Below are 18377 nucleotides of genomic sequence, written 5' to 3'. Positions count from 1 at the left end.
TCTTGCCTCACTGCAGCTGTATCTGAATCGGAATCTCTGTGCGATATTGATTCTATCTTTATTCTATTCTAAAAGTTCGTCTATGACACTGGCGATTTTTCTAAATTTTAGAACAGTTTTTTAGGTTTCCTAAAAAAACATTCTTATGGAGTGGAAAGTGTTTCTAATTTTTAGTTTAAGTTAAAAAAACAAAAATCAATGGCAAATTTCTAAAAATCTGTGATATTATTTTTTTCTTCCTTTTCGAAATGCTAGTTTCTTAATTTTACTTCCTAAAATTTATAAGTTCCTGTACAAGCCATGCATACACTTTAAATTGCAAAATCAATATTTTTAATCAATGCACTTAAGTAATAAATATTTAGCTTGCATAAATGTTAAGAATGGTTAGGGTATTATTAAATATGTTTGATTTTCATATGCTAAACACAAAACGAAACGTTGATATCGAAGTTTATACTGTAATCTTATTATTTAAGGTAATTAATATTCTTTTAGATTCAAGATGCTAGTTATCATATAAACATTCTTAATTTGAGAATGTACTTGTTTTTAAAAGTTGTAAAATAATAACACAGAAATTCTTATAGCACATATTTCAAATTCATATTTTTCAGTGAGGAGCCGACCTTCTGTTTTGCGGCGACGCTAATATGCAATTGGAAACCGTCGGGGCCACCAGTCAGTTTTCCCCGCACTCGTGGCGATGGCTATGCACCGGCTCCATGATCATGTAATCATGCGTGTGGCATTGTTTACAAATCACGCCTTGTCGCCGCTCCCGACCAGACAGGACACACTCGAGGATGTCGGCAGGACGGTGAAATATGTGTGAACGTGGTTCCTCCGGGATCCGGATCCCCGGCTACTCAAGTGGCCAGTGTTTGGGAGTCTCGGTCAAGGTGGCTAATTGGGACCTCCACTCGAAACCAGTCTAGACAGCTGTTCTGCGGTGGTCCTCAGCCAAGTGGTTTGTTGTGATTGTCGCCCCGGGACATTTGGGACACATTAGTTGACCACTGTTTGGAAACAAATGTAGGAAAAGCAGCGCCAAGGCGGAAAAACTGAAGGGAACGGACCACACAACAGACGCAAATAACCCAAAACCGTACTCCAAATAAGCAAAGCGCGATGCAACAACAAACAATGGTACACCAAAAGAACTTGATCAAAATTACTAATATATTTCTCTATGAAAGATTGAAGTCATTTTTTATTTTGAAGTAAATCTCTTGGGAACTGCAATTTATAGAAATGATTTTGATCTATAAATTTATTTGATGATACTAAAAATGAGTGTACTAAGTATAATAATAAGTAATAAAGGTTCAAGCTTTGTTTGATATCACTTTTTTCTCAAATATTCCATTATATTATTTAAATCCCTCACTTACATAGTAAAAGAATACAATTTATTTTTACCATGCTTTATGGTATAGAAGAAGTATGTACCTAATCATCGCAACAAACTTTTCTATAGCATGTTTATAATGGAAACTAATCAATCCTACTACTTTACTCCGGTAATAAGTCTTGAATGATTATTTCTACAATTTTATTAATAAAAAAATAAAAATTAAAAAAATAAAAATATAAAAATAATAGATAAAATAAATATTACAAAAATATATTTCAATAGGGATCTTCATTTTTAAAAGCCCCTTTGAAGAAGTATAGCTGTCTTAGCTGTTTAATTTCTTGTTGGTATGATTTTTTCCTGTGCATTCCACTATTCCACTAGTACATTAAATGAATTCCCCCAGCATTTAATGTACTAGGAGAACTCCTCAACTCGGCTTGGCTTGGCTCCATTCATTCATGCTCATCCCTAACCATCCATATGCTCCATCCATCCAAATCCATCCATCAGGCCATCAGGTGTGTGGTGGCGTTGGCTTTCTGGATGTGGATATTCCAATGCCGCCGCCGTTAGAAGCGCAATTTGTTTATGCTACTTTGTGAGCAATAAAAGCACAGACGGCCATGTGGGTGGTCCCACCTTGGGTCTTCGGGCCTTTCGATTTATGCATTCGCTGGATATGATGTATAGTACTGGTACTGGGTGGATGTGGGGATAGAGATCCCCCTCCCGTGTGCTAATCATCAGCCGCTCTTCGGAGCTGTTCGTGTGGAATTAATCAGAGCATTGTGTGCGGATGCAGTAGGATGTGGTGGGTGACTGTAATCCCTGTGAGAATAAAATTGAGCCATAATTGAATTGATTTCCAGCGAAAGCGGCCACTTGCAAGTGTCGGAATCGAGGGCCCTGGGACAGATATGGCTGTGCAACTGAAGTGGCCGCCAAATTATTTGACATAATTGCGCCGTAATGAAGCGCTATCTGCGCCTGGGAAAGGGTGAAGCCTCTCAAGTTGGGTGCTCAAGTACCCATTGAACTCCATTGGAGATGTGATGGCTTTTTGGTAGTTTGTTGACCTCGGAGATATGACCCCAAACATGCCAAACCACATTTTGTGTTGGTGAATAAAGTTAAAAAGATACCACTATAAGCTCAATCCTCTGTTTTCTGATATAAAATATGTTGCAGATTTAAGCACACAGTTTAAAATGTATTTTCCAAATAAGTCAAATCTACTCAAAGCAGGCGTTAAAGGTTTCACTGTCAATTAAAAATCAGTTTTTGCTCATTCCGGTTCTTCTAGTCGATTCGAGAAGTCTAAAAAATTCGGATTAATTCGGTGAATAATATCAATTTAATAAAGAGTAATAAAATATTAGGTCCCCTGATAATTAGGGGAATAATTTTTTGACTTACTTCAGCTATACGCGTTTTAATTGGTGAAAAATCGTTTAAAAATAAGGTACACATACGGGCAACATTTGTTTTGCGTTACGGATAAAACATTTATTTTATTATTTATACATAGTTGTTACGTGATTCATTTATCCCGAGTTTTCTTTGCAAAGCAGGCTTTGAAAGTTAAAATGTCACTTAAAAATAATTTTTTTGCTCATTACGGTTTCTTCATTCGATCCTAAACGTGCGAGAAATTAGGAATAATTGTATAAATAAAAGTAACTTGAATAATCGTGATATAATTTATAAAATCAATTCTGACGGTAATTTTTTAATACACTTAAATAAGAACTAAACAGTTTCATACATAATTTGTTCTTCCTATTTTACTTGTAATACTTTTAGTGGTTTGTTAGTAAAGTTATCACATTGGCAAATAGTGTGTTCTTTGATTTCCAGATCGAGGAAAAATGGAGCCAGGTCGTCGCAAGCGTGCAGATTCGAGTGGTGATGAGGTGGACGACTGCCGCCGGAAGAGGACCGCCGAGGTCAAGGTGGCTACCGTGGACAGGTTGATGCGGGGCTTGAGCTACCAGGGCGGCACTTCCATCGAGCTGAAGCTGGAGAACCTCTCGTACTTGCTGCGAAACGAGATCAGCCCCGAGCTCAGGAAGCACATCCTGCAACTCCTGATCACCTGCGTGGGCAACCATCCGGGGCAGGCCAGTGCCTATGCCACTTTTGTGGGCCTTTTGAATATAGTCAACTTCGAGTTCGCCTTCGAATGCCTGGCCTTCATGATGCAGAAGCTGCACGAAACCATCTGCAACCGCGACTGGTTCAAAGTGCGGGGAGTGGTCCACTTCTTGGTGGACTTGTACAATTGCCATGTGGTCACCTCGTCGTCATTGCTGAACTTCCTCGCGGGCTTCGTTAAGGAGTGCGAGAATGTCACGGACGCGGATGATGAGGTAGACTCTGTACCGCAGACTCGTCGCGATTGGCTGGCCTATTGTGTGTTATCCGCCATTCCCCTGATCGGCAAAGACCTGCAGGGTAAGGCGGGATTCGAGAGACTAATGCTCACCCTGCAGATCTACATCAAGAAGCGAAGCACCTTGCCCACCGCTGCGTTGTGTATTTGGCGGGACTCGAAGCACAGGGACTACTTGGAGTTGCTCTGGCAGAGGGTGGATGGATTGAGGCGGGAGCATTGGGCCGAACCAGAGCACCAGTTGATCCCACGACCCTATCTGGCCTTCGACGAGGCCCTGAGTATCGGACCGTTGCATTGCCTGCGTGACTTCAAGGTGGCGCCTCATGAGCACAAGTGCCCATATCCCCCACCTCGAGTATCCTTTTGCCTCTTTCCCTACGACACTGGCGACGAGCACCGCGAACTGCCCCATCCGTTGCGCATCGAGCGGCATTTGCTGGAGGTCCAGATCCAGGACATCCTCAAGTCCTTCCATCTGGAGAGGAGGATCTGCGCCGACAACCTCCTGGCCTACGCCGCCACCAAGACCCAGTTGGCGGTGTACCACTGCATCGTGGAGGTGATTCTGAGCGATATGCTGCATCTGCCCGCTTCCGAGTGGATCAACATCAACTACGGAGCCCTGCTGGTGGAGCTCTGCAAGCGGCAGCCGGAAAAGGTGCCCCGCGTGGTCGACCACGTCGCGCTCATTCTCTTCGACCGAATGGACTCCATGAGCGTGGCCTGCTTCGACCGGCTGGTCAACTGGCTGTCGTACCACCTGAGTAACTTCGGGTTCGCCTTCTACTGGGACAAGTGGGGCCACAGTCTCCGCTCATCGATCGTTCCGAGTGCCACCAATCTCCAGCCGAAGGCGGTTTTCCTCAGGGAATTGCTCAAGAAGTGTGTCAGGTGCGTAATACTTAACCAATTAATTAGGAATTAGTTTTTATACCCGTTACTCGTAGAGTAAAAGGGTATACTAGATTCGTCGGAAAGTATGTAACAGGCAGAAGGAAGCGTTTCCGACCCCATAAAGCTTATATATTCTTGATGAGGATCACTTGCCGAGTCGATCTAGCAATGTCCGTCTGTCCGTCTGTCTGTCTATCCGGATGAACGCTGAGATCTCGGAAACTATAAGAACTAAGCTATTGAGATTTGGCGTGCAGATTCCTGAGCTTCTTACGCAGCGCAAGTTTGTTTCAGCAGCGTGCCACGCCCACTCTAACGCCCACAAACCGCCCAAACCTGTGGCGCCCACAAATTTCATGCTAGATAAAAAATTTTAACTGAAATGTATTGATCTCGTCAATACCTATCGATTGATCAAAAAAAAAAATTGCCACGCCCACTCTAACGCCCATAACGCTTAAATCTGTCTACCGCTGGTAGGTGGCGCATTTCAATCTCGCTTTGCTGCTGGCATTTCTCCATTACCCTTTGGTCCCTATAGCTGAGTAACGGGTATCTGAAAGTCGAGGTACTCGACTATAGCGTTCTTCCTTGTTTTAATTATATACTTTATGGGTTTTGTACCACAAAATGATCTCTCAAAACGCAGACTTTCATACCCAGAGAGAATTGCACAAATTCTACCGGAGTTTCTCGCCGGTTTCCTCCCGCGGACTCCCATTCCACACTTCAAGTTCGTCGACGAAACGCTCCCGGGTGCGATGTTGTCCAAGAATCTCCTGGAGACGATGCGCAACAAGCAATCCTGCCCCGAAATGATCTCCACCCTTATAAATGGCACCACAGGAATCGCACCGCTGCTCAAGATCAACGTTCTTACCCAGAACTGCCTCCACCTCGGTTCTAAGTCATTCAGCCATACTTTCGCAATACTCTGCAAATACCACTCGGTATTCAAGGTAAGATTATAATTTCGTTAAAGCGTGAATATATCATCCATTTGCACAATTCATTTCATTTCTATGTCGATTTATTTCGGAAAATTAATCTTAGCTATCAAGGCAGTTCTTATTCCCTTTTTTATAGACCCATTTATACCACTAACTCTAAACTCACTGCTCACGCTAACTTTTCCACTCTAGGAACTGACTGCGGGCGAATCGGAGAAGCAACATGCGATCTTAAATGGAATCTTCGAGGTTTGGGTCGATAGCGAGCAATTCAGATTGGTGGTGAGCGAAAGACTGGTCCGTATGAAGGTGATAGAGCCCAGATGTATAGTGTCCTGGATTTTTGGTCCGCTAATGCGGAAGGAGCTCACCAAGATGTACATTTGGGAGCTGCTCCATTCAACTGTGCGCCAAGTCAAGCGTGTCCAAAAGCAGAATGAAGTTATAGACGTGGACTGTCCAAGTGGGACGAATTACGCAGTCAGAGGCATTTTACTGGACATCGTGAACCGCTTCGTGAAGGCCCTTTCTGCTGCTCCGGAGGAACATGAGGGATCAGAGGAGCACTACTGGTTTCACTGGGTTCTTGGCCGGCTACAGGAGACGCTTTTCCTCTATGCGGACGACTACAAAAATATTTCCTGCAAACTGCACAAAATCACCGAGGAGGCCGATCTCAGGGAAAGCGTTTCGAAAACGATGAAGGGGTTTCTAACCTTTGTTAGGGCATAATTGTATTCTATCAGTTTTGTACATTTACACTATAATAAAAATACAAGGAAAAGCTGATTTACGACGCCAAATTCACTGTGGTGGTAACTAGGTATCCATTCAGGGTTCCACGGGACGTGAATTTGGGGGACAAATCCAACCGCGTAATATTCATAAAATATTGAATTGAGTGTGACCGTTGCAAGACTGAAATCCAAATTGTAAGTGCGCCACCTATTTGTGGTGTTGGATTTAAGTGTTCGCTGTTGGGCGGGGCGAATTCCAATGCGGCTAAGCGAATTTCAAAACAATTTGAATTCATGCCACCGCCACGGCACCTAGCGGACGATAGCGGTACAACTTAAACCAAATTGTAAAATTTACAAGACTTGGAAATTTACGTGCACTTTTTGGGGACTTACGTGCCAATGTAAATGAAATGTATAAAAGCAAAGCTAAAAGTAGAAAACTCCCTCATGTGTACAATCTGTACTCAAGTAAATAAAGTAAATTACTAAAAAAAAATATTGTCGATTTTTTCCGACCTTTAAAAATTAATTAATTAATTATTTATTATAAATTAGAATATATTACAAATAGTTTATTTTAATGATGGTAGGAGTTGTGAAGAGAAAGACGAGGATGGTGTTACCAGATTAGGAAAAATATGACTCATCTTCTTGGCGTCTTGATTCAAAAATATTGAATTGTTTTAGCTTTATATAAGTGTAGGCATAGAAGAACGAGAATGGATAATATACACACTAGGAGAAGAAAAGGGAGTAAAGGTCGCAAACAATGTTAAAAATATAAACGGAAAATTTGCCTCAGCAAAACAGGGCCCAAGCATAGCTACTCCCATTAGCTGATATTGTTTATCTAATTAGAAACACTTCTCCAATTAGAGCCTGGTTAGGATGATCAATGCGTATGTGTATTTTTCAAAACACAACCGGCTCCAAAAGCTTTAATTAACTTGGGAGTTAGGCGTGTTAATTTATGAAATATATATATATTGATCTGCAAACCCATTTGATTAGTATTTATTTGCAAATTAGTTAATTAGGCAATGACAACCGGTTGGTAATAATAGAGATAATTGCGAAATCGAATGGCCGCCAGACCAAATGAAAACCCCATTCCAACCCAAATCCAAATGTTTATCATCTCCGGCAGCAAAATCTTCAAAAGCCGTTCGATTCATATTTCTGATACTACTATTCAGTTTTGCCATTATTTATAAGATATTATTTTTTAATCGCAACGGACTAATAAAGACGCTAAAATATTAATTTTGTTTTTATTCGTTTAAATTGGCCGCAAGGAGCTTTTAAAACGCAAGCAGAAAGCATAAAATATGTTATTAAACTCTACTCCACTTGTACTGCAGCTCTAATAAATGAGAAAAATATTACTTTTTAATGCACACACATAGGGATTTTTGCTTCCGCGACTTTTTCCTCCATAAGAAATACACGTGGTACTAAGGGACGGAAATGCATTTCAACTGCAATGGCGCCGTTTTAAGGAAATTGTTGTTGCTGGTGGCCCAAGGGGCCTCCCAACGGCTCGGAACCCAGCAATTTATCTCATCTAAGAAGAAATATTGCTATGCTCATTTTTTTGTCCTTGACAAGATCTGGAACCTGTTGCACCAAAACGTTCAGATTAATTTGTATCATACTCGTTGTGTGTAACTGCTGGGCATGCGTCTAGGATGTGTTCCATGTTTACAGGGGTTGATGATGGGCAGAGAGGGCAGCTTCGTGGAGTGTTTGGATCAAGGAGGTGTTACGTTTGAGTTTCCCAACCGGAAACTTATACCTTTGGTCAATTCGGATAATTTCTTCTTCAAATATGTAAGAGAATGTTGATGTGCGGATATTCGTGCTCTTAATGTTTTTGTACCATGTGTTGCATTTATTTATTAAGGTTTCATTTTCTTATGTCTTATATTTTCGTTGTGACTTTATATTATAATATAATTAAGACTTTTTCTTCTTAAAGCAATCTTGTGTCGTATTTACGTGGACTCAATTTTATTCTTTGGATCAAGATAGTTCGTTCTTAAATCCATAACTTCGGTCTTGAACTATTCGTACTTAATTTGAAATTTTTGTTCTTAAATCGAGATAATTCGCGCCGACCAAATAAGTCGTACCCGACTTGAAATGACTGTAGAAAGATTTATTTAAATTTACTATATTTATTAAAATTACTATATTTGCTTACACAAATACGATATAAATATGTATTATATGTATATTTCAGAAAACCACCGAAGTTGAAGGTGAGCAGCAACAGCAACCGAAACATTGGGAAAAATTGCGCAAAATAACATTAAATGTCTGTGTAATTTATTTTTTCGGGGCGATCACAAAGCTTTCACCTGGGGCAGATGTAGCTCATCAATTAGGACGACGAAGGGTTTCGTAAAATCCCATTTCCTTTCCAAGGGGGTGAAAAGGGGGATTGATCCACCGCCGTTCCTCACATCCAGCGCAAACTTCAGAAGCGTCGGGCCGGTAACCTCCAGGGAACTGCCGGCTGGAATCCTGAAAATTTCAAAATACGGTATATTTCGCAGCACCTCCATTATATCAATATCGGGAACTGCATCTGTAGCTTCATCCACATCACCTTCATATCCTTGCGCTCCTTCGTTGAGCAAATCGACGTCCTCCATGTCCATGTCCATGTCCTCATCCGTATCCAGCATCACAAATTACAAGGCTCGGAAAAGTTAAGACTAAAAACAAACACGGCGCTAGCGCTCAAACGTACTAGAAACAGGGCTGCATAAAACTAGATAGAAATACGGTTGCATTTGCTAATACTATCGAAAACCGACTTAAAAGTAAAGAAGAGTTAATTGGCGAATTGGTGCATATGGATTCGTTTAACTTTAAAAACAAACACATTTCCTTAGAAATTGCATCAAGCTCGGGGTCTTTATTTAGAAATACCTCGATTCTGGAAATTGTAAAATCGCTGAAAGATCTTTCCGAGCCCGGAGCCGGAGATTCTAGCCCTGTCCCGAAGCGGGCAAGGGATGAAGAAGAGGTAAAGTACAATATTAAAGAGTTTTGTATGAATATATATTTATACCCTTGCAGAGGGTATATTGATTTCAGTCAGAAGTTTGCAACGCCGTGAAGGAGACATTTCCGACCCCATAACGTATATATATTCTTGATCAGCATGACTAGACGAGTCGATCTAGCCATGTCCGTCTGTCCGTCCGTTTCTACGCAAACTAGTCTCTCAGTTTTAAAGCTATCGGGCTCAAACTTTCCCAAAAGTCTTATATCTTTTGCAGGTAATATATAAGTCGGAACCAGCTGGATCGGACAACTATATCTTATAGCTCCCATAGGAATAATCGGAAAAAAATGTAAAAAAATTATATCTTTGGTGTTTTTTTAGCATATAATCTCCTAAGCTTGGAAATAACATTTTTTAAATTAGTTTTGAATTTCGAAATAAATTTTATCGAAATCGGACGACTATATCATATAGCTGCCATAGGAACGATCGGAAAATTGGTGGAAAAATAATATGAAACAAATTATATCTTTGGTGTTTTTTAGCATATAACCTCCAACGCTTGGAAATAACATTTTTTAATTAGTTTTGAATTTTGAATTAAATTTTATCGAAATCGGACGACTATATCATATAGCTGCCATAGGAACGATCGGAAAATTGGTAGGAAAATAATATGAAACAAGTTACAGCTTCGGTGTTTTTTAACATATTATCTTATACTATTGGGAATATAATTTTTTGTATTTTTAAATTTAATAACTATAGCTGCAAGGGTATATAAGCTTCGCCTTGCCGAAGCTAACTTCCTTTCTTGTTTTAAAATACATTATACTGTTATCGCCGTTCTATGTTCACTTTTTATTCGTATTCCTCTATGTGGTCTTCAATTTGCACATGTGCTCGCTAGTCTCTCTCGTATCGCAGTGTGACCGTTCTCCGATCTTTTCAATATCCTTAGCTTTCCATATTAGCTTAACTTAGTTTTACATTGAACGGAATATCGGAATTGGTACATAACCGCGGAAGTTAGCATGTAAATGATATTAATACTAAATAGTCATCGGCATACAGCTTATTCTATGAACCTATTTAATACACTGCTAACAATACCTATGTATGTGTTTGTTTATTATTATTTATTATTTTATATTTTAAAACATGTTGTACATATGTATGTGATTGCTTTGCAGGCGCAGACACCGGAAAAAAAGGCAAAGCGGCGGTTGGCCTTTAATGAGCTCGGCGTTTACCGTCTGCCAAAGTCCCCGGAGTTCCAAAGTGAGTAGCCGTGATTCCAATAATGTTTATCCTTGACTTTATCTTTATTTTATAGAGCCACAGTTGCTAGCCCGGACGACAACCTCCAGCACTAGCGCGTGCTCATCCAACAGCCGGAACCGGGATGTGGACGAAACGGACATGGACCTCTCAAGGACGATGGTCATGGATGAAGACGCGGAGGTCGTTTACCTCTTGTCTCCCATGAGCCCCAACTCAGGTAAGTCTTAGTCCTTAACAAATTTGTATTCCAGTCGATAACGTTTTCTCTTTTCTAGTAGAGGGCAACTCTTGTGGATGACGTCCAGGTCGGGAACTTCTCACCCGTGGAGCCCCTGACTCACCAGCTAGGTATGTCTAAGTTCCTAATAAATTTGTGTTCAAGTCGATAACGTTTTCTCTTTTCTAGTCGAGGACAACGACGACAACCTCCCAGGGACCGCAGAACCACAGATGGTGTTCGATAAAGACGCCGAGGTGATGTACCTCTGGACGGAGGTCGAGCCAGTTATGTCTAAATCGTATCATATTTGTAGTCGTCGATAATGTTTTCCCTTTTCCAGACGCAGACTCGGGAAACAAGTTTCGTCACGACTATTGTCATCTGTGCGATATGGTATTTAGTACCAAAAAACTTTTAAAGGAACACAACAGATCGGACGAACATCTGGATCTGGACAAAAAGATGAGGGCCAAATTTGGCCTTCAAAATTCGGCCGTCGTCATCTGCAGGTGGTGCGGAACAACGTCCAGCAACAAAGGCAACCTCACGCGCCACCTTGTTGTGTGCGACGTGCAGAAAATTGTTCAAATGCCCTAAGTCTCTTAAAATTCACCAGAATCGCTGCGAAGTAAGTCTTCATTAATACAGATATCGTTTTTAATATATTTAAATGTATGTTTTCAGAAAGCAGCTTACGTGGCGGACATGGAGAAGGAGCTGGACGCTCACATAGCCGCCAGCAGCAAGGGTAAATAATTTCCATTTTTTTTAATTTTACATATTATTTAATTTATTTACAGTGGTTTTCGATGCCCTATAGCCAACAGGTAAGTGCAGCTTATTTTAAGTTTTTGAGATCTTTATGTTTATTTATAAAGAATGTGTACGTAGAGCCCAGTTTTTAAATGATATCTTTGGGTGTTTTCTTACGCAGTCGAATAATGGAGCCAAACGAAGACGACTCGAGGATCCCCTGCGACAAATGGCTTCATCTGGCCCCAGGCAATTTTTCCCCGCCAAACTTATGAACATACCAAAGGCGTCCCTGGGATCCGTGGTGACAGTACCTGGAGTGGGAGCTGGACCTGCGAGGGTATTTCCAGTCCCAGCGGATCCTCTCCGATCCATGCACATCCCCAGTGGTATCACAGTTACCGAACACCAGAAGAGCATCCTCACCACAAATGGAAATCTGAATATTTCCCTGGCAGAGCACAACAACAATAACAACAAGAAAGAAAGTTAGCTTCGGCAAGCCGAAGCTTATATACCCTTGCAGCTATAATTATTAAATTTAAAAACACAAAAAATGATATTCCTAATAGTATAAGATAATATGTCAAAAAACACCGAAGCTATAATTTGTTTCATATTATTTTCCTACCAATTTTTCGATCCTTCCTATGGCAGCTATATGATATAGTCGTCCGATTTTGATAAAATTAAATTCGAAACTCAGAACTAATTAAAAAATGTTATTTCCAAGCGTAGGAGATTATATGTTAAACAAGGAAGAACGCTATAGTCGAGTACCTCGACTATCAGATACCCGTTACTCAGCTAAAGGGACCAAAGGAAAATGGAGATATGCAAGCAGCAAATGCGCCACCTACCGGCGGTAGACAGATTTAAGCGTTGTGGGCGTTAGAGTGGGCGTGGCAAAGTTTTTTTTAAATCAATCGATAGGTATTGACGAGACCAATACATTTCAGTTTAAATTTGTTATCTACCATGAAAATTGTGGGCGCCACAGACTTGGGCGGTTTGTGGGCGTTGGAGTGGGCGTGGCATATTCGCGTAATAAACTTGCGCTGCGCTCAAGCCTACGGAATCTAAATCTGAAATCTCGTTTCTCTATCTTTGATATTTTCCGAGATATCCGCGTTCATATTTACGATTTTTTGAAGTTTGTGGGCGGTTTGTGGGCGTTAAAGTGGGCGTGGCAAACTTTTTTTAGGTCAGTCGGTAGGTATTGATGAGAACAATACATTTCAGTTAAAATTTTTGTTCTAGCATCAAAACTGTAGGAGCCACAGTTTTGGGCGGTTTGTGGGCGTTAGAGTGGGCGTGGCACTCTTTTGAAACAAACTTGCGCTGCGCAGGAATCTCAGGAATCTGCATGCCTAATCCCAGTATTGTAACTCTTATAGTTTCCAAGATCTCAGCGTTCATACGGACAGACGGACAGACGGACAGACGGACAGACGGACAGACGGACAGACGGACAGACGGACAGACGGACAGACGGACATGGCTAGATCGACTCGGCTAGTGATCCTGATCAAGAATATATATACTTTATGGGGTCGGAAACGCTTCCTTCTGCCTGTTACATACTTTCCGACGAATCTAGTATACCCTTTTACTCTACGAGTAACGGGTATAAAAACACCGAAGCTATAATTTGTTTTATATTATTTTCCTACCAATTTTCCGATCGTTCCTATAAAATTAAAATCGAAATTCGGAACTAATTAAAAAATGTTATTTCCAAGCGTTGGAGGTTATATGTTGATAAACACCGAAGCTATAATTTGTTTCATATTATTTTTCCACCAATTTTCCGATGGTTCCTATGTCAGCTATATGATATAGTCGTCCGATTTCGATAAAATTTAATTCAAAATTCAAAACTAATAAAAAAATGTTATTTCCAAGCTCAGGAGGTTATATGATAAAAAAAACACCAAAAATATAATTTTTTTTTCGATTATTCCTATGGGAGCTATAAGATATAGTTGTCCGATCCGGCTGGTTCCGACTTATATACTACCCGCAAAAGATATACGACTTTTGGGAAAGTTTCAGCCCGATAGCTTCAAAACTGAGAGACTAGTTTGCGTAGAAACGGACGGACAGACGGGCAGACGGACATGGATAGATCGACTCGTCTAGTCATGCTGATCAAGAATATATATACTTTATGGGGTCGGAAACGTCTCCTTCACTGCGGTGCAAACTTCTGACTGAAATCGATATACCCTCTGCAAGGGTATAAAAAGAGCAATAAAAATAAAACCAACAACAACAGCTACAAAAACAATGTGAAGCAGGTGAAGATGGGCGCCGTCCAGAAAGTGGCCTGGTCGGTGAGCAGCAAAGTGCCCAGATCCAATGCCCTGAAAACCCCAGTGCCCAGTCACCAGGTGAGGGTGACGCCTGGCAACCAAATACGGGTGACAGCCGGAGCAAAAGTCATCCAGTCGCCCAGCCGAGTGTTGCCGATGACTCGCCCGCCGTTTGTAATAGGTCAGCCCCAGCGACAGCAACGGCTGCAGCCGCCGCCCCAGCAGTAGAAGCCAATATTTGTGGGTGTAACCAAGCCAATAGCTCCAATGGGACAAATGTTGCACCACCAACAGCAGCAGCAGCAGCATAAGACGCTACAAGGACAAGTGCAACAGAGGATTATTGCAGGACAGCAGCAACAGCAGGTGCAACAGCAGCAGCCACCTAGATCCTTGGCTACTCCGATGCAACAGCAACCGAAACCACTGCAATCACAGCCAAAGCCGCTGGCAAAACCGCTCCAACAGCCAGTGCCACAGAAGTTAACGGTCGTGGGACAGCTACAACAGCAACCAAAGGCCATCGTGGGACAACAGCTGCAGCAGCCACCGAAGGCCATCGTGGACCGTGACGCCCGTGGGTCAACTTCAACTGCAACAACAGCAAATAGCCTTCCTGCAACTGCAACAGCAACGAATATCCATAGGACAACTTCAACAGCAACAGGGAGCCATGATGGGTCAGTTTCAACAGCAACAGGTGCCACAGAAGTCTATCCTAGGACTAATACAGCAGCAACAAAAGATTCTTTTTGGTCAGCCGCAGGTTCCAAAGGCACCGATGGGTCTGATGCTGCCACAACTTCAGCCACAGCTCCTGCAACGAAATCCTTTGACGATGACCCCACGCTAGCAGTCACCAAAGGCACAGATGGCCCAACAACTAATGAGTTCTGTGATAAGCCAACAAGGTCCAGCTCAGCAACCGTCTTTGCCCGTGGTCAACCAAAACACACACAAATCAATGACGATTCAGAAGCTACCCATGTTGCAAAGGGCGGATATTCCCCCAGCAGACGCCACCACCCGCTCATCTATTGCAAAAGCAGCCACCGCCAAATGCGCCAACGCAAACTCCTCCCTTTGCACACCGACCAGCGATGGTTCGACCTGCGACAGTGGCCAAGATCACGCCGGTGCCTCCCAGCAGCAGAGCAGTCTTTCAGGTGAAAGCTCAGTCTGCTGGCGTAGTCAACGCCGTAGCCGCCAACATGAGTGCTGCTCGTACTTTGCCCTTCAGAAGCTCATCCCACAAGCCAGCCACTCTGCCACTACCTTCCACGCATCTCCAGAGATTCACAACCAGTGACACTCCCCCGCAGCGTCTTCTGGCCACTCTGCCGCATTGTGTGGCCGCCCTGAATGAGCCGCTGCTGCTCAACCTACATTACGCCACAACTAACGCCCACGACAACTCCTCCGCCAGCTGGAACTCCGGCGGCAGTGCAGCAACACCAGCTAGCCAAGGCGGCAGCCTTCAAATTGAACTCCCTGCCCGGGGCGAGTATTTCTCCAGTGACAAAAACTCCAGCTAGCACTGGCAATAGCTAGCAATTTGTTTGAAGTAATATATATATGTTTATGAATCTTTCTAATCTAAATATTTCATACCATCTTCCTTCCAGAATCCCAACATCACGCCTCAGGCTCTGGCCAAGGCTGGCTTTTACTATCTAAACCGCATGCAGGTAACACAGATGCATTTAACAGACTAAATTTAAATTCGACATCTATGTAGTTACTAAAAGTAAATAAATATTAATATCAGTTGGTGTTGGTCCTTTTTTGTGAGTTGTATATAGAATTCTTATTACTGGAATACTTTATTAATCAACTTTCTCTTTTTCGGAGATGTTTATGTATAGAATTTATGCTATAGAATTTCTTTATCAGCGCTAAGCATGGGGGCAATCGGGAGTGACCCAAAATCGATCCGGGCAAAGTTCGGGGGAAACTTGTATTTATGCATATTCCCCGAAATAGAGAATCTGCAAAACAGGGCAAACTTGAAATCGTGGAATATGCCTAATTAGCCCCTATTTACACTGGACACAAACCTCGTTTAGCTACTCCCATTAGCTGATATTGCTTATCTAATTAGAAACACTTCTCCCATTAGAGCCTGGTTTCCTAACCAGATAAATGCGTATGCGTATTTTACAAAATCTGTTCCAAAAGCTTTAATTAACTTGCGAGTTAGGCGTGTTAATTTATGATCAGTATTTATTTGCAAATTAGTTAATTAGGCAATGACAACCGGTTGGTAATAATAGAGATAATTGAGAAATCGAATGGCCGCCAGACGAAATGAAAACCCCATCCCAGCCCAAATCCAAATGTTTATCATCTCCGGCAGCAAAACCTTCAAAAGCCGTTTGATTCATATTTCTGATACTACTATTCAGTTTTGCCATTATTTATAAGCTATTATTTTTAAATCGTAACGGACTAATGAAGACGCTAAAATATTAATTTTGTTTTTATTCGTTTAAATTGGCCGCAAGGAGCTTAAAAACGCAAGCAGAAAGCATAAAATATGTTATTAAACTCTATTCCACTTGTACTGCAGCTCTAATAAATGAGCAAAATATTACTTTTTAATGCACACACATAGAGATTTTTGCTTCCGCAACTTTTTCCTCCATAAGAAATACACGTGGTACTAAGGGACGGAAATGCATTTCAACTGCAATGGTGCCGTTTTAAGGAAACTGTTGTTGCTGGTGGCCCAAGGGGCCTCCCAACGGCTCGGAACCCAGCAATTTATCTCATCTAAGAAGAAATATTGCTATGCTCATTTTTTTGTCCTTGACAAGATCTGGAACCTGTTGCACCAAAACGTTCAGATTAATTTTTATTATACTCGTTACTCGTAATGTCCTGTGTTCAATGTTTACAGGGGTTGATGATGGGCAGAGATGGCAGTTTCGTGGAGCGTTTAGATCAAGGAGGTGTTACGTTTGAGTTTCCCAACCGGAAACTTATACCTTTGGTCAATTCGGCTAATTTCTTCTTCAAATATCGTGCTCTTAATGTTTTTGTACCATGTGTTGCATTTATTTATTAAGGTTTTTCTTGCTTTATTTCGTTTTTCAGAAATTCATTAATGTCTTATATTTTCGTTGTGACTTTATATTATAATATAATTAAGACTTTTTCTTCTTAAAGCAATCTTGTATAGTATATACGTGGACTCAATTTTATTCTTTGGATCAAGATAGTTCGTTCTTAAATCCATAACTTTGCTCTTGAACTATTCGTACTTAATTTGAAATTTTTGTTCTTAAATCGAGAAAATTCGCGCCGACCAAATAATTCGAACCCGACTTGAAATGACTGTAGAAAGATTTATTTACACCACTCACATGTCGGTGCTTAATATACATTTCGAAAACGAGCCAATGACTGAAAATGTGCCAATAGAAGCATGCTACGAGTCATGTCAAAAGGAGTTTTGAGTTTTGCAAAAGAATTATACACACACTTTAAACCAAATTCCGAGATGTTGACTTTGTGAAATAAGCGCGAAGATGCTTTTCCTATACGTTCAATTAGGACGGTTCAGCACAGCTTTAAAATAACTATATTTGCTAACACAAATACGATATAAATATGTATTACTTATGTATATTTCAGAAAACCACCGAAGTTGAAGGTGAGCAGCAACAGCAACCGAAACATTGGGAAAATTGCGCAAAATAACATTAAATATCTGTGTAATTTATTTTTTCGGTAATTTGTAGAACAATTTTCAGCAAGAAACATAAAAACTACTGCAGTCTTGATTAATATGGTATGTAGGGAAACTATTATTTTGTCTATTAAACAAAGCAAACGCGCAATGAAAACATCCCCGCGCTACTTATCGAGCTACTTATTGGAAAGTCCCCGATCCCTCCCCGATTGCCGATTCACCTTCTCCCAGGAACGGATCCGTAGATATTTTTTCCGATTCCGTCGACGATGCACCCAACCCTGATCCGTTTTGGAGGCAGCCAGTACCGACTACGAAAAGAAAGAAAGAAAGAAAGAGAACTTGGAGATTGTGACCTACGTCCACGCTGAGAACATGGAGATCTTGGGGAATGACTGTCGTGTAATAAAGTTTATGGTTCTGGAAACTAAAAGTATAGCGAAAAGCATATTTTATTATAAAACTCCTCAAATTTAACATTAGTAATGAGAAAAATAATTGCTTAAATATTATTTTTAAAATAAAATTCATAACAGTTACGGTCCCCGGTTTATAGAACTTATGCAGTTCAGAACATAAATATATTTTCATCTTCAGAACAATCTTAATATCTTGACTGTATCATTTGTTATACCGATGGTAGTAAAAAAAGGGATGGATCGAATCTTTAAAGTTTTCCAGAACCAAACATAGAATCTTTAGGCGGAAAAACGGTGCATCGTGAAGCAAACCGTTTTAGACCCAGACAGTACTGAG

General features: G+C 41.2%; 1 protein-coding gene and 1 pseudogene across 1 annotated transcript; both read left to right on the top strand.

Moving 5' to 3' along the window:
* Positions 1–2681: 2681 nt before the first annotated feature.
* Positions 2682–6331, top strand: LOC119560198 (nuclear cap-binding protein subunit 1). Its single transcript, XM_037873560.1, has 4 exons — positions 2682–2724; positions 3218–4646; positions 5299–5608; positions 5792–6331. The coding sequence occupies exons 2-4, from the start codon at positions 3229–3231 to the stop codon at positions 6329–6331; spliced, it is 2268 nt and encodes a 755-aa protein (XP_037729488.1). The 5' UTR covers positions 2682–2724; positions 3218–3228.
* Positions 6332–10527: 4196 nt separating this feature from the next.
* LOC119560196 lies at positions 10528–15478 on the top strand (annotated as a pseudogene).
* Positions 15479–18377: the final 2899 nt, after the last annotated feature.

Source organism: Drosophila subpulchrella, unplaced genomic scaffold, assembly GCF_014743375.2.
Source record: "Drosophila subpulchrella strain 33 F10 #4 breed RU33 unplaced genomic scaffold, RU_Dsub_v1.1 Primary Assembly Seq354, whole genome shotgun sequence".
Classification (NCBI taxonomy): Eukaryota; Metazoa; Arthropoda; class Insecta; order Diptera; family Drosophilidae; genus Drosophila; species Drosophila subpulchrella.
This window is presented reverse-complemented; position numbering and strand designations above follow the sequence as displayed.